Consider the following 15,200-nt stretch of genomic DNA (forward strand, 5'->3'; position numbering starts at 1 on the left):
AGCTCTGTTCCCCTCCGTTTCATCCGACGCATCCGACAATTATAAGGGGTATTCACGATCTGGTGCAACAGGCCTAGTAAAAATGTAAAATTTTACTTTTTTACAATAGATCGTGAACGCCCCTTTTCTTATCTATAGTAAATATTGAAGCATGAATGAAATCCATGATGTTTTTTTTAACAGGGCTCCTCCACTGTTGCTTCTTCTTTTTTTCCATTTTTTATAATTTAATTCTTTGTTTTGTTCGGGTTAATTAATTTTCACAAATTATTTTACATCAAAAGAAACTAAATTACGGGACATGAGTACCGACAAACCGACAACCATAATAAACAGAATAAAAAAGACAAACTGTTTATCATGGGCGACGCGACGGTGAGCTGCCATCTGTCAAAAATAATTTTACTCTATTGTATTTTTATTTTGCAATAGGTCTAGGGTATAGCAAAAGTGCAAGACTGTTGTAAAATTTTAATCCGTATATTTTGTTGTTGTAGTGTTGTAAGATTTTACACTTTTGCACTTTTGCAATGATACAAGACCAGTTGCATCGGATCGTGAATACCCCTATAGTTCTGGCTTTAAAGTATCTCTTTTCCCCAATGCTTAGGTATAATTAAAGCTTAACTACATACACCACTTTTTGAAAAAGTACAAAAGTGAAAATATTTTTTTTCTGGCTAACGCAATTTTTTTGTGAAAAAGAGTATACAAATTGTTTTTTAGGCCAAAAAATAAGCTTTCTGCATCATTTGTTTAAATTTTCCAGCCCGAAAAACTACTCAAAAATGCTTTTGAAAATTTTCACTTTTGTACTTTTTCACTTTTTGAGCCAATGTAGTTAAGATTTTACAACGGCCACTTTTGGCAAAAAGTCGAAAAGTGAAAATTTTCAAACTCATTTTGTGACAGTTTTTCCGACCACAAATTTAAAAATAATGATGCAGAAAGCTTTTTTTTAGGTTTAAAAAACAATTTGTGTAGTTTTTTCCAAAAACAAATAGCACTAGAAAGAAATTAAAAAAAAAAAATACTTTTGTAAAATTCCCACTTCCCTTCAAGCAAGAAAACGGAGTCCAGAAAAGACAGTCCGACCTCCGACCGAGAAAAGCGGGGTTGCACTCACACACTTGCAACTTTTTGTGTATGAACACAAAGTCGAACGAGAATCGTGGTGGAAAGTGAGAAATGGAAAAAAAAGTGAAACAGACATAGCCAACAAGAGCAAAAGCGTCATTTTGTTATGTTTCGTTGAAGTGTATAGTCGCGTCGCGTCGTGTCTCGTGTCGTTGTTATTATAATATTAGTATAATTATAAACAATATCAAATTATAAACAATATGGAAACAAAAAAAGGTATGTTGTATATATCGCTCAAAGTGTTTGGGTTAAAATGTTTTTCTTCTTGTTATGTAGATGTAATCTCTAATGATGAAGAAAAATCTAGAAGGTGAAACATGCGATTGGGTATCTAAAAAAACACCAAACACCAACAACAGCAGCAGCATCAAATGAAAAAAAATGTATTGTATTTTATATTGTATTTATTGTAAAAATTTCGTTTGCCAAAATAAAATAAAAAATAAAACAGTTTCAGTGAAAAAAAAAATAAATCTTGTTCTTTTTTTGGTCGCAAATGCGAAATGTCATCCCTTTCTTATTCCTCTTTCTGGTAGGTTTTCGCTGCTCCGGCACAGGTCCGCCTTCGGCTCCGTTTTCTCGGAATGGAGATTTTCACCACACCAATACATATGCCATCGACTTCGCGGTGATTATAATTTCCATACTAATTTGAGCCGCCTTCGGACCAGTTTCTGATCCGAAGTCGGACTCAGCTCCGCCTCAGGCGGAGCGGATTCGGACCGAGGTCGGACCTGTTTGCTTGAAGGGTTTTTCACTTTTTACGTCATTCCCTTCAAGCAAACAAGTCCGACCTCGGTCCGAATCCGCTCCGCCTCTGGCGGAGCTGAGTCCGACTTCGGATCAGAAACTGGTCCGAAGGCGGCTCAAATTAGTATGGAAATTATAATCACCGCGAAGTCGATTGCATATGTATTGGTGTGGTGAAAATCTCCATTCCGAGAAAACGGAGCCGAAGGCGGACCTGAGTCGGAGCAGCGAAAACCTACCAGAAAGAGGAATAAAAAAAAGGATGACGTTTCGCATTTGCGACCAAAAAAAGAACAAGATTTATTTTTTTTTCACTGAAACTGTTTTATTTTTTATTTTATTTTGGCAAACGAAATTTTCACAATATATACAATATATTTTTTTCATTTTATTTCATTTGATGCTGCTGCTGTTGTTGGTGTTTTTTTTTTAGATACCCCATCGCATGTTTCACCTTCTGGATTTTTCTTAGAGATTACATCTACAACACAAGCAGAAACAACACTTTAATCCAAACACTTTGAGCGATATATACAACATACCTTTTTTGTTTTCCATATTGTTTATAATTTAATATAATTGTTTATAGTTAATAATCTAACATTATACAAACAACGACACGAGACACGACGCGACCAAACACTTCAACAAAAAATAACATAATGACGCTTTGGCTCTTGTTGGCCTTGTCTTTCTTTTCATTTTCTCATTTTTCACCACGATTCTCGTTCGACTTTTGTGTTCATACACAAAAAGTTGTAAGTGTGTGAGTGCAACCCCGATTTTCGCGGTCTGAGGTCGGAGTTTCTTTGTTGAACTCAGTTTTCTTGCTTGAAGGGTTGTAGTTATGGCTTTTCTCTACTATAAAAAAAAATGTTCAAAACAAACAAACTTTTCAAAATCCCTTTCCATCTCCTCCGAGTCTCGTACTGCACCTTCTTTTTCAACTGTCAGTCACGTTGCAAAAAAAAAAAATAAATAAAATGAAAAAAAAAGAAGAAAACTGCAGCTGCTGTGTAATTAGTTCAACGTTTTCTTCTTCCAGCGCGACCGACGACAAGACATGATAATTAATCTCTTGTTTACACAACAATACAATTAATAATACAAAAAAAAACGAAATCTGTGCACTATAATGTGATTTATTCAATGAAATAAACAATAAATTCCTCTTAGCTTTTAGCAAAGAAAGCATCTACTATCTCAACTCAACCTCCCCCCGCCGTTGTCGTTCACTGTGATGCTCCCTTTATATGAACGTGTCGGCGGCCCAAAACCCCGAATCCAATTTGCATTCGGCCGCTTCGCAATCTACACCGTCTGCTTGCCACTGCTCAGTTTTATATTCTGCGTAATCTGGTCGGTTCTGTTCTTCTTCGAACGCTCCACCTTCACCCATTGTGATGTACCCAATTACCTTCCGTCCATATCTGCAGCAATTGGCAGCTACCAGCCACAACGATTCGTCTGGCAGTTGGCCATTTGCATTCATCTCCTACCGAGATTAGGCGTAGCCAAAATGTACGTTGAGTATTATCATGAAATTATTCGTTTTAAGTTTATGCCATTGGCGCATTTTGCCTGCCTGCTAAATGTAATAGAAAATTTTGCTCTACTCGGCTTATCGATGTGGACTTCGAGCGATAGCTATGAAACGCACAAATTCTGTTTTATTTTATTTATTGCAACGAGCGAGATTTACATGCTGATTTCGTATTTTCTTAATAAACTTGGCAAAAAGATGTCAACGCAAACGAGGCAAGAGGAATTGGCTTTGAGGGCGAAAGGTAGTTTGTTTTTAATCAATATAATCGCTTTTGCCATGGCTGGGTATTTCTTTGTGCGGCACAATAAATTCTGTGAACCAGGAGGTAAGTCATCAATTTAAACTGTCTACCATCGATTTTTATTCATTGATTTTTTTTTCATTTTTCCCTTTTATTACCAGTCTATACGTACTTTGCCTTCTTTGAGTATATTGTAGTGCTGACAAATATGGGCTATCACATGACAGCGTATTGGGACTTTTACGGACGCAGTCTCTCATTCGATTGGGAGAATGGGCTTTACTTTACACGGTCATAGACCAAAAAAAAACATTATAGTGCATTTTACTTAATTTTTATTAGAAATTCTACAAAACAAACATAGTTTGTAGCCAAAACCAAAAAAAAAAACAAAACAATTCTTCTTATTTTACTAATAGTGGAGTAACTTAAACAAATTATTAGGGAACCCGGCCGAATAGGTCCGATTTTGATGATCTTTTTTTTTCAAACGTCGGTATTTAAAAATAGGTACTTTAACCTATAGGTTAACTCTTTCCGGGGTAATGGTATCAAAAATGTACCACCTTTTTTAGCATTTTTTTAAGCTTGTCCATTGGTATTAAATGAATACCACATTTTTTTCTTGGAGATATTGGTTTCAACTTACATAGAAATGTGATATTAATTAAATACCATTGCACATTGCTTGACAAAAATGCTAAAATTATTGATACGATTTTCATACCACTGCCCCGGAAAGAGTTAAAAATTGCCGATATTGACGTATTGTTTTTTTTTTTTTTTAATTAATATTAAATTTTTTTAAACCAAATTTTTTGTTATCTAGTAATTCGTATAGAATTATATTTTGAATTTCTGTGCGAGTTTTATAACTAATTATAATTATGATAAAACAAATCACTTCTTATCCTCGTGATAGCTATCACCTGAAGATGAAGAGTTAACTTTTCGAAAACGTTTGTAAAAATAAAAACAACTATTGTACTAGGATAAGAAGTGATTTGTTTTATTATACACCTAACCAATTTTTTTGCTTAAATTTCATAAATAAAATGGTACCAAAACATTCTCTAGGTAATTTAAGGAAAAAAAAATATATGGAAGTAAGGGACAATCTTCCATCGTTTAAGCCTAGTACGCAGCTGAAGCAAAACGACAAATTTTGAAGTCTCCAAAGTCAACAGCGGACATGGAAATGAAAAAATACCATCGGGTATTATAGCAAAGTAAAAATAATAAAAATTCAAAAAAAAAACACCAGGGCCCTATTTCATAAAACTACAAGACTAATAATTATTTGTGAATTTACTTGTAGCTTGTAAATTATCAGTAAATTTCTGTTTCATAAAGAATTTTAATAGACTAATAATTACAAGTAAGTAGACTAGTAGCTACAAGTGAAATTTACAAGTGCGGCGAATATTTCTGTTTCATAAAACTATTTGTAAAATTTTTATTAGTGATAGACTTGTAGCTACAAGCGATTTTTTTACAAGAGTAGAAAGACTAATAAAAACAAAATATGATGGCTAATTTTGGTACCTTTGGGTTTTAAATGTAATTCATGTGTAACGTTGTATCACTAAAATGGATCTTAAATTATCAAGCATTATAATCAAGAATTTACAACAATTTTTGGGTGCCATGGAAAGAAAAAAATATACTAGTTTTGTTGTCCCTTTAAGGAGCGTTAATGGACGTCGTTTGGCAGTTAAAGTGCAATAAAAATGCAGTCTTTTAAATTTTTATGATATCAAAAATTAGTTGGCACTAAAATCAATCTTCCATTCCTAGTTACAAAAAGTCTTGCCTTTTAAATCATTATGCATTCATCTTCCTGCAATATGCACTCAAAATAGAAGCTTTTGATTGTAAGTAATTGCGGTTTAAGGATATAAAGGAAACGACTTGAATTTAACTTTTTGATATAGTAAGAAGGATTTGTATTGGTGCCGGGCATTTGTATGGTACTTAAAAAAAATTGCATTATTATAGCATTGAATTTTCATATGCTCTTGCTGTAGGGATTTCAACATTCATACACACAATTCGATAGTTTCATTAGTTTAAATTTTTCGTTACCTACTGCATTAGATTTGGAGCGCATGGGTTTGAAGACTATCTAGGAACTTTTGATGCTTAATATAACGCTAAGACCACTAAAATATATTTTTAGATGGTAAAGAATTTTTTAAACAAAAAGTGCAAAAAGTTCCCGAGGCATTTCCACCCAATAACGCGGAAAAGTAATGAATATTAAACTTGGTTATTTATCCTTAAAGATTAATTTTCTTAGAGATAAATATTTACTTCATTTATGAGTTTAGGCTTTTTTGACCAAAGTTGCAAAAGATGATTTGTTTTGCCAAGTAATATTTAGTGCATCAATGTTTTAGTTCCAAGGAATTTCACAACATTTTGCAATTCAAAAATCGAACACAACAACACTGATTCATCTTTAAAGCTCGATTTCATTTGTTTGTAGCTTTTTTCTCAAGAAACATAGACTTTTCTATAGCCTAATATTTAAACTAAATGTTAAGACCATAATCTACCAAAAACCAATCTTTAAAAATCAAGCTTTTAGCTTATAAAGCCAATAATTTTTATTATATTTCACAAATATTCCTCATAATATTTCGTCTCTCGCTGCTGCTACAAAAAGTTCGAATATTTGTTTATTATTTGTTTATTTTTGTTACCCTAGTTACACTTGTAGTTTTTTAGAAGCAAAATAGTTTGAATTCGCCAGACTACAAATGAATGAAATTTTTTATGAAACAGAAAACTACAACTCCATATTTTATTTGTGCTTGTAACTACAAGTCTACAAGTACAACACTAATAGTTTTATGAAATAGGGCCCAGAAAATAAGTTTTAAAGCAAAAACAAAACAAATTTAATTTCGTTCAAGATTTCGTTAAACAAATTTTGTATGGAAAATTTCTTTTCGTTTCAGCTGCGTACTAGGCTTTAAGCAATAAATACAATTTTTTCACAAACTGACTTCAAACACAAAAAAAAAAAAATTGAACAGATCGGCAACACCTATAATATTTAAAAACACATTTTTAAAAAGCTAGACGATCATTCTGTTAAATTTAAAGCATGAAATATGGATAATTGTCTTGGATATTAATTGGATTTATGTGATGAGGATGAAGAAAATTCGCTTGAACCCAAACGATGGCTTAATTTTGTTAAACCAAACCATCGTTGGTTTGAAATTATTTGAACGGGTGTGGAGTAGATAAAGCTCAAGACTAATTTAATTTTATGCCTAACATGTGTTTAAAATGTATGATGTGAAATGTTCAACTGCTCATTAAATAAGGCTTTTATGCATTTGTATCAATGCGAATTTCTATTGCCGATTTTGTGGGTGTATCCCTTTTGTATGCTACAGAGCGTTAGGTAGGCCATTGTCAATTGTCACATCTATTAGAACAACTACTCCAATAAAAAAAAAATACGGTTGCCGTTGCTGTGCTGCATAATATTTTCATCTTATGGTCAGCCTTTATCATAAATTGCATTCGTGATGTGATCGACTGTTGCAATTACTTTTCTCCTGGCTCGTTGTTTTACTTTCCGATAGCATGTAACGCATATTTAATTTTAGAGAACTGATGCACATATATATCACTCTTAAAAGTATCTACATATATTCTATTATACGCGCTTCTTCATCATTTTAAACAAGAAAACAAAAATCAAATCTCTTTTATTTAAAAAATTATTAGATTCTGACAGATCTATTTTCAAAATAAATAAAAAATCCTTGGGATTTTTTTAAAACAGTTTTAAATTTAAAGTTTTCATTGACAACAAAGAATTTAACTAAAGAAGAGTGAATAAAATGAATATTTAATGGAGTCTCCTTAATGGCGTAAATAGTTTAATAACGCTTTTAACTAAAACGACAAAATCTAATATTTAATGGAGGCTCAATAAATTGGCCCTAAATTTAAAAAGAGTTTTCGAAAAAATGATTCTCAAATTCAGAACTTTGAAAAAAAAACATTTGAATGACTTTTTTTCAAACTTTTTCATAATAAGTTTTGAAAAAAAAAAAATTAAAAAACAACTTCAATTTCATTAGATTTTTTTGATAAATGCAGAAATAAATAAATTGAAATAATTGATTTTCTCTAAGACTTTGACAAATAAGACCTTCAAACTTTTGTTATTTAGGCCTGGTACGCAGGACGAGCTAAATTTTAGCCGAGATATGGAATAGTTTTTAACTCATTTAACTAATTTTTTTCAATAATTTGTCTGGGAGCTAAAATTTAGCTCGATCTGCATACTAGGCTTTAACCTTTAACAATTAGGGCTGTTGAATGAAGAAAAACCAACTTTATATGTATTTGAAAAAAAAAAAACAAGTTGAAATTTTTTTCAAAAACTTCTTTTAAAAAAAGTTCTTCGCAAATGAAATACTTTTTAATTTTTTTCATAAACTATAATACATATTAACATTTTCTTTTTTGAAAAATAATATTTCATAACGAGAAAAATTTAAAAACGACATTTTAAAATTTTTTCAGTAAATTTTTTTTTTTTCAAAATTCTGAGTCCGAGGATCAGTTTTACAAAAACACTTCATTCAATTTACTTAATTTTAATTTTGCAAATAGGAATAAGTTTTAAGCTTTTATTACAATGTATATTTTAATATTGTAGGTGTTGCCGTTGTGTTCAAATATTTTTTTTTTTTGTGTTTGAAGTCAAAAATTGAATTTATTGATTTTGTTCCTTCAATTTCGTAGACAATCTTTTGGCATTAATTAATTTATGAAATTTAAGCAACATTTTTGAAAACAAAATTTTTGTTCATAAAAATCTTATATACAACTTAAAAAAAACAATACGACTTTTAACTTATAGAGGTAAAAGTAAGTCCAATCCAAAATCAGATATATATATCTGAAAAAGACTTATGTTGTTATGACCAAACTCCATAGATTTTTAATAACCAACGTTTGAAAAAAAAATCATCAAAATCAGAGGTGTTCAGTCGGGTTCCCTAATATTGCCTTTTTTTCTTACAAAACTAATTTTCATAGATCCTAACTAGATCTTCAATGCCAATGGGATATCCAGAGACGGGACACTTCTTTCTCTGTTTTAGATGATTGGCTATGCATTTCCAGCAAAAGACATAGCCGGACACTGCACACGCTGTTGGATTGGAGATCTTCATCAAGCAAATGGGACACATTCCATTTGGATTCTGGTGCTCGTTTAATTTGGATTTTCTAATGGCATCGGGATTTTGAAGACCACCAATATTTTGGCGCTGTTTGTTTGAATACCACCATTGGATGAATTGCAGAAAGAATGCCATTACCTCGAGGAGTTTTAAAATCATGTAAGAAGCCTTGTCTTCCCGAGGTGGATCTTTTGGGTAGCGCAATGTCAATCCAAGAAAACGTAGAATCGGGGAATGGCTTACTGAATACTTGGCAAGGTATAGGAATGTATTGACAGCCTTGGCAGCATTGTAAGCATGGAAGGCCTTAATTAGATACTCTTCCCACTCGGTGCTTTCGTGTTGTGTACTTCGTTGTCTTAGTTTCCTTTCAAAGTATGGCAGTAAAGTGAGTAGCGAAGCCGATAGGAATTTCTTTCGATTTGAGATTAAATCTCCATTTAAGGCAGATGTTCGTTGTAGACCATAGAAACTCTCACCAAATGAGCCACCTCTTTGTTTGAGGTAGAAATATTGAAGTGCAAATGTTATGACGGGAGAGAGGTCTTCAGAGAAGGCAGTTTCATTGATTCTTATGTTTAATTTCAATCCAAAGTAATCGAAGATTTTTGAAAAGGCAGGGTAGATTAGATTGTCAAGTACTTCGGATGCTGAAACTTCGAATATTGATGGTGTGTGTTGTAGATTTGGAGCAAAGTTTGCTCCTTCAGCCATTTTTTATAGATAGTTTTTGAAAAATTTGAGGATTGAATATTTGTTTCAAGGTGATAAGTTGGTTTCATGAAAAACAAATAAAATATACTACTGTCAAAAACAGCTGATGAAATGTCATTTTCTTGTATGAAGGTTAAATCGAGAATTGTGAATTCGATGCTCGAAAAACAGGTTGATATCGATTTATGCAAGTGAAAGTACAGTAGAGTCTAGCATTGTTGTCCCATTATTTTTAAAATTAAAAAATGGTTCTTTAATAGACTTTACTTAATAAAATTATTTAAAGTCCGGAGATTGGCTTATTGATATTTTATTTCAGCAAACAACTTTATCGACATTTATTTGACGCTATATGCCTTCAAAGAGTGATAAAAATACACTGGCTTGGAGCGCAAAAAAAAAACAAAAGAAAATTCGCAGTATTTTGTTAATTTAAGCATTAAGTTGATTTGATGGAAGAAGTTGCAATACTCCGCATGTTTGAATAAGAACTGGTCTAAGCTTTAAGATTGAAGGGGTGATGAAAAAATGGCGAATAGACATTTTTTTTTAACAAAAGTCGAAACGCTGGAAACGGCCCATTTGTTCAACAAAAGCTGGGAAATCAGTATCATCCTTGCAAAAGCGTCAACCATTTCGAAACACAGGAACCGTTTTGATTTCCCTTAAAATGGTGATTAATGGAATGATTTGTTATAGGTATCGTCCCAAGTTTCACATGAGTACCTAGATCGAAAAAGATGAATATATCTATTAGGGTACCTCGAAAACTCGATTGCTAGACACCTCTAGAATATACTCACCAAATATGAGCTCTTTATCTTAATAGGAAGGTCCTCCGCTTTTCAATTTACCATTTTTACATCAAGCTTCTACTAAAAATAATATTTTTTTATTAATTGAATTTTTAGCCAATTTTTTTTACATATTCTTGTAGAAAATTGAACGCTCTACAAAAAAGGTTATATACACTTTTTGAATTATCTAACCGTTTAGTAGATATTTGAGGTCCAAAAAGCGAGAAAATCTTTAAAAATTCGTTTTTTGTTCTTAATTTTGTAACAAATTGAAAAATTATAATAATCAAACGCGCATGATATATTATTGTAGGAAACAGATTGCTCCACAAAAAAGGTCTTTTTAACTTTTTTTATTAATCTAACCATTTGAAAGATATTCGAGGTCAAAGTTAAACAAAAAAATAAAAACTTTTTTTACTTTTCAAAATTTTCTAATTCACTGAAAAGTCATTATTATTAAATTAGACCTTCCCATTAAGATAAAGAGCTCATATTTGGTGAGTATATTCTAGAGGTGTCTAGCAATCGAGTTTTCGAAGTACCAAATCAAAAAAACTAATTTCCATTTTTTTGACCCACCCTAATCTATGGCTTCAAACCATAAGCGACTAAGCCGAAATAGAAAATTATGAAGTTAGACTCGCCAAAAAGCTAAGCATTTTTTGATTTGCTGTACTATCACCACAATTTTTTCTTAACTCGACTTAGGTGGTTTTAGCCCATCGTTTTTTCGTAGCGATTAAATCAAGCGAGTGTAAATTTAACTCAAGAAGGCCCAATCATAGTTTTCCTTGCTTGACAATAGTTCAAAATGAAGATACAGTACGTAGTATGTGGAATCCCCCACAGCAAACCTGCTTAGAAAAAGCCAAATCACTAATAAAGGTTTTAAAAGGGCTATACCAACAAGCCACAGAAACGTGGTGCTGATGATACTTAAGACCCGACTATAATTGTCATCTGCGAGGGAGCGAAAACTCACATTTATAGTGAGCCTTAATGCAGATTAAGTTAAAAGAAAAAAGCTTTCAAACCTTGGTAAAAAAAATTCTTAGACAATATGGTCACGCCTCGAAATTGAATACAAAAAAGTTGAAGAAAGAAGCAGGGAAATGCACGCATGGCCACGCATGGGTGGTGGAATAAATTATAAGCTTTGACGAGACACGAATAATTGCAAAACCTCTTCAAAATAACCGCTCAAAGAGGTGGAAATACTCAAGAGATTCATTTGCTTAGTTTTATACAATTACTTATTCACAGATGAAGACAATGAGCCATATTTAAAAAGATGGGCCAAGCTCTTTACTCACTTTTCAGAACATATTTTAAGATCGACAAATTACACTATCAGTAAACCGCTTGAATTCATCTTTTTGCATACCACACAATATTTCCAATACCTTCAACTTACTTAAGCGAAGCATCCTTAAAAACCTTTCGGAGAAATTAGTGAGTGGGTTAAAGGTTAAATGCTTCAAAAAGGGAAGCGCTGTTCGCCCAGATGAAACGAAATGACTTATGATTCTTATCCCCAAGCTGATAAGAGGTGATCTAATTTCAAATCAATGGATTGCAAGTTTTCTTCCACCAATTGGCAAAGTGAACGGTTATATGCTTCGCTGTGATAATAATTATCATTTGTATAAAATAATGTTCAAGTACGAACGCGAAATAAGAAGAATAAAAACATCAAGTACTAGCAAATGCAAAAAACTGGCATTTAGTTTGCTCAATCCCTAAAAAATCACACGCACCACTAGTGCTAGAGGTTGTGATCTTTTCGACATCGAGATCAAAACAACGTCGAATAAAGGATGAACTAATCAAAAGCTGACATAATCACCCTCTGAACAAACTTATATGCTTAGGTAAAAACAGGTGCAGTACATATTTGAAATGGAGCTGAATAATACTTGCGACACACTGCTAGTATTTAACTATCGCCTGATACTAGCATGGTATTGTCTGACTTATTATATAACTTTAAACTATGGTACCTAAACTAAAAGTGTGTCACAAGTATAAGATTACAAGTTACAGCTTCTTCATTGATGTTTTTTTGAAGATCACAATCGCTTTAACATGCAACATCCAAATATTCGCGAATTTGTGTCCATAAAATATCGAAGAGTTGGAAATAGATACAATTTCTAGATACCTAACACGATTATGTTAAAGACGGCACTACACCTAAAATGAACACCAAATATATAAAAGATCTAAACACCCTAGGTTAATTTCAATTTAAAACCCAGTTGGGTCTAAGATCGCAAATCATTAGCAACAAACATATGGTAGATAGTTAATCTCTATATATAACTTGTTCCACATTAAACGTTTCTGTGCTAGTAGTTCCATGCAATGCCAGGAATTACCCCCCAAAAACACTCAATGCAACGATAGCCTTAGAATACATTTTCAAAAGGATTTAGAAGATAGTTTAACACTAGTCATACATAAAATTCAAGACAGAACCTCTTAATAACAAAGAAAGGAAAAAGTATTATCAAATAAAAGAGTAGATATATTAACAAAATATATTAAACTATGTTTCGTCTATTAACTAAAATTAAGTACAAACTAACTAATCTTAGATCTCGTGCATGAGAGGCCATTTTTCCAGTCAAATGTGAGAGTTCGTCCATAGAAGTCCCAATAGGCAGTCATGTGGTAGCACATATTAATCAACACAACAGTGTATTCAAAGAATGCAAAAAGTGTGTAAACTAAAATAAAAATTTTAAACCAACAGTTAATCTACTAAATACTTGAAGATTTCAAAAAATGCATGCTCATCATCACTTACCTCCAGGTTCACAATAATCATTGTGCCGTCTAAAACAATACCCAGCCAACACAAAAGCGATAAGATTGATAACAAACAAATTCCCCTTTGTTCGTCGAGCTAAACGCTCTTGAATGTTAAGCCTTTTTATGCGTTTTCCGTCTTCATTTAAAAAGTATGAGATAAGCATATAAACCTCGCTAGTTGCAATGAAAATAAGGAAACAAATCTTATGCAATTTATAGCTTTGACTCGAAGTCCACAATGATAACCCGAGCAAAGCGAAGTTTTCGAAAACATTTAGAAAACAAGCAAAATGAGCCATGGCCAAATATTCATTTGTTATGGCTTCTTTGTAATATTCGGCATACATTTTGGCAACATAAAGCCGAGGCAGGAAATGCAAACAAATGGCTAATTGCCAGACAAATCGCTGTGGTTGATATCTGCCAATTGCAGCTGAAACGGACGGAAGGTAGTTCAATACTTCACAGTGAGTGTATGTTGATTCTTCAAAAAAGAACAACACGGAGCAGAATACACAAAATAGAAAACTAAAGAATGGCAAGCCAACTATTAGAACGGCAAAGTAACCAAATGGCAGAGTTATAATTGGCTTGCAGGCCTTGTTGGACCTGTCGACGGATATCATGATGCACTTGCACTGAATTGATTGACTTTTATCAAATCAATTAATTTAATATTGGTTAGGAAATCATTCAAGTTTGTTTAATTAACCGTATTTAGAAGAGAATTGCCTGTTTCCAAAAGGTACTTATGTGGTGTCTCGGTGTGGGAGTATAAAACCACTTGCTGTCCTATTTTGAATTTTCGTATACGAGTCTTGATTGAGTTTTTGACAGAAGGGTATTTCGAGAGTCGAGCTACTTTTTTTTTTATTTGGGTTTGTTTGTAAATTTTATCTAATCGGATTTAGTTCTGTTTATTTATTTTATATTAAAAAAAAAAAACGAGAAATTAATAGCCTGTGCCCATGTTCTGTAACTTTTATCACTGGCGATAAAATATTTGAATGACTTTAAAATCCATTAAATCTCATCAAAATAAAAGAAATTTTGTTCCAGATCATAATTTATTAATTCATAAATTCTGAATTTGAAAGAAATTTTGCTTTATTTATGGAGGATAGTGAATTTTAGAGACGTTGAAAAACGTTTATCGCCAGTGATAAAGTTACAGAACAGGGGCCCTGGGGTCGAATTACGGCACACGATTACGATCATACGTTAACGTTTTGACTATTTCTGTCTCTATTTAATTATTAGAAAACGATAGGGACACATAGCAACCATTCGTTAACGAACGTATGCCGTAATTCGACCCCTGTTTTCACTAGATAAAAAGATAATTTCGCACCTTAGGACAGTTCGAATTTCAAATTAATTTTTTTTTTATACGATTTGATATTCGAAATGAGATAACTTGCGAGGTATGGAGTATTCTTGAAAAGGAGTAAACTCTTGGTAAACCTAGTGTTAAAGTGTGGTTAATGTGTCAAAATTTTGTAAGTTTGACCAAGTTTATCCAGAGTTTACACCGTTTCATGACTACCCCTAGTATCTCATTTAGGCTCATAAGTGAAAACAGGCTTTTAAAGGCTTTTACGCAGCTGAAGCGAAATGAAATTTTCCGTGCAAAAATTCGGTAACGAAATATTGTTTATTTGCTTCCCTGATGCAAATTCGTTTTTTGAGATTGCTAATTGACATTTGAAACAAAATGAAACAAATCGTTCCTCTAAAGTGTTTCATTTTCTTGTTCCACTACAAACAAAAATTTTTTTTCGTGTCTGTGTATTTCAATCAGGAAAACAAGAGAGTAGGTAAACTTTGTATGCGCCAACTGACATAAGTTTTCCTGATCGCTATAAACAACTATCAGGGCAGGAAAAAATATTCAATTTCATACTGCTTTTTCTTTCTTGGGATCGCTATAACCGGGCCCGAACAAACGTCATTTTGGGACGTAAAATTTTGATAAA

At 32.6% G+C, this 15,200-nt stretch overlaps 3 protein-coding genes across 3 annotated transcripts; 1 reads left to right on the plus strand and 2 right to left on the minus strand.

The window, feature by feature from the left end:
- Positions 1 to 2,854: 2,854 nt before the first annotated feature.
- Positions 2,855 to 4,449, plus strand: LOC129907590 (post-GPI attachment to proteins factor 2-like). The gene is made up of 2 exons (XM_055983868.1): positions 2,855 to 3,761; positions 3,839 to 4,449. The coding sequence occupies exons 1-2, from the start codon at positions 3,131 to 3,133 to the stop codon at positions 3,973 to 3,975; spliced, it is 768 nt and encodes a 255-aa protein (XP_055839843.1). The 5' UTR covers positions 2,855 to 3,130; the 3' UTR covers positions 3,976 to 4,449.
- Positions 4,450 to 8,599: 4,150 nt separating this feature from the next.
- LOC129907591 (peroxisome assembly protein 12) lies at positions 8,600 to 9,707 on the minus strand. The gene has a single exon (XM_055983869.1). It carries the CDS (start codon positions 9,608 to 9,610, stop codon positions 8,738 to 8,740), a length of 873 nt encoding a protein of 290 aa, XP_055839844.1. The 5' UTR covers positions 9,611 to 9,707; the 3' UTR covers positions 8,600 to 8,737.
- A 3,209-nt stretch (positions 9,708 to 12,916) lies between these two features.
- On the minus strand, positions 12,917 to 14,024 carry LOC129907592 (post-GPI attachment to proteins factor 2-like). The gene is made up of 2 exons (XM_055983870.1): positions 13,220 to 14,024; positions 12,917 to 13,139 (listed from the first exon to the last, which is right to left on the minus strand). The coding sequence occupies exons 1-2, from the start codon at positions 13,848 to 13,850 to the stop codon at positions 12,994 to 12,996; spliced, it is 777 nt and encodes a 258-aa protein (XP_055839845.1). The 5' UTR covers positions 13,851 to 14,024; the 3' UTR covers positions 12,917 to 12,993.
- Between the last annotated feature and the right edge of the window lie 1,176 nt (positions 14,025 to 15,200).

The sequence above is a fragment of the Episyrphus balteatus genome, chromosome 1 (assembly GCF_945859705.1).
Source record: "Episyrphus balteatus chromosome 1, idEpiBalt1.1, whole genome shotgun sequence".
NCBI lineage: Eukaryota > Metazoa > Arthropoda > Insecta > Diptera > Syrphidae > Episyrphus > Episyrphus balteatus.

What these genes read in the sequence shown, in the direction of transcription:
- LOC129907590 (XM_055983868.1), top strand. Translation starts at nt 3,131, where the DNA reads ATGCTCCCTTTATATGAACGTGTCGGCGGCCCAAAACCCCGAATCCAA. An exon ending in TAAATTCTGTGAACCAGGAG is followed by an intron (nt 3,762 to 3,838) that starts GTAAGTCATCAA and finishes TTTTATTACCAG; the next exon opens with TCTATACGTACTTTGCCTTC.
- LOC129907592 (XM_055983870.1), bottom strand. Translation starts at nt 13,850, where the DNA reads ATGATATCCGTCGACAGGTCCAACAAGGCCTGCAAGCCAATTATAACT. An exon ending in TGATTATTGTGAACCTGGAG is followed by an intron (nt 13,140 to 13,219) that starts GTAAGTGATGAT and finishes TTTTTATTTTAG; the next exon opens with TTTACACACTTTTTGCATTC.
- LOC129907591 (XM_055983869.1), bottom strand. Translation starts at nt 9,610, where the DNA reads ATGGCTGAAGGAGCAAACTTTGCTCCAAATCTACAACACACACCATCA.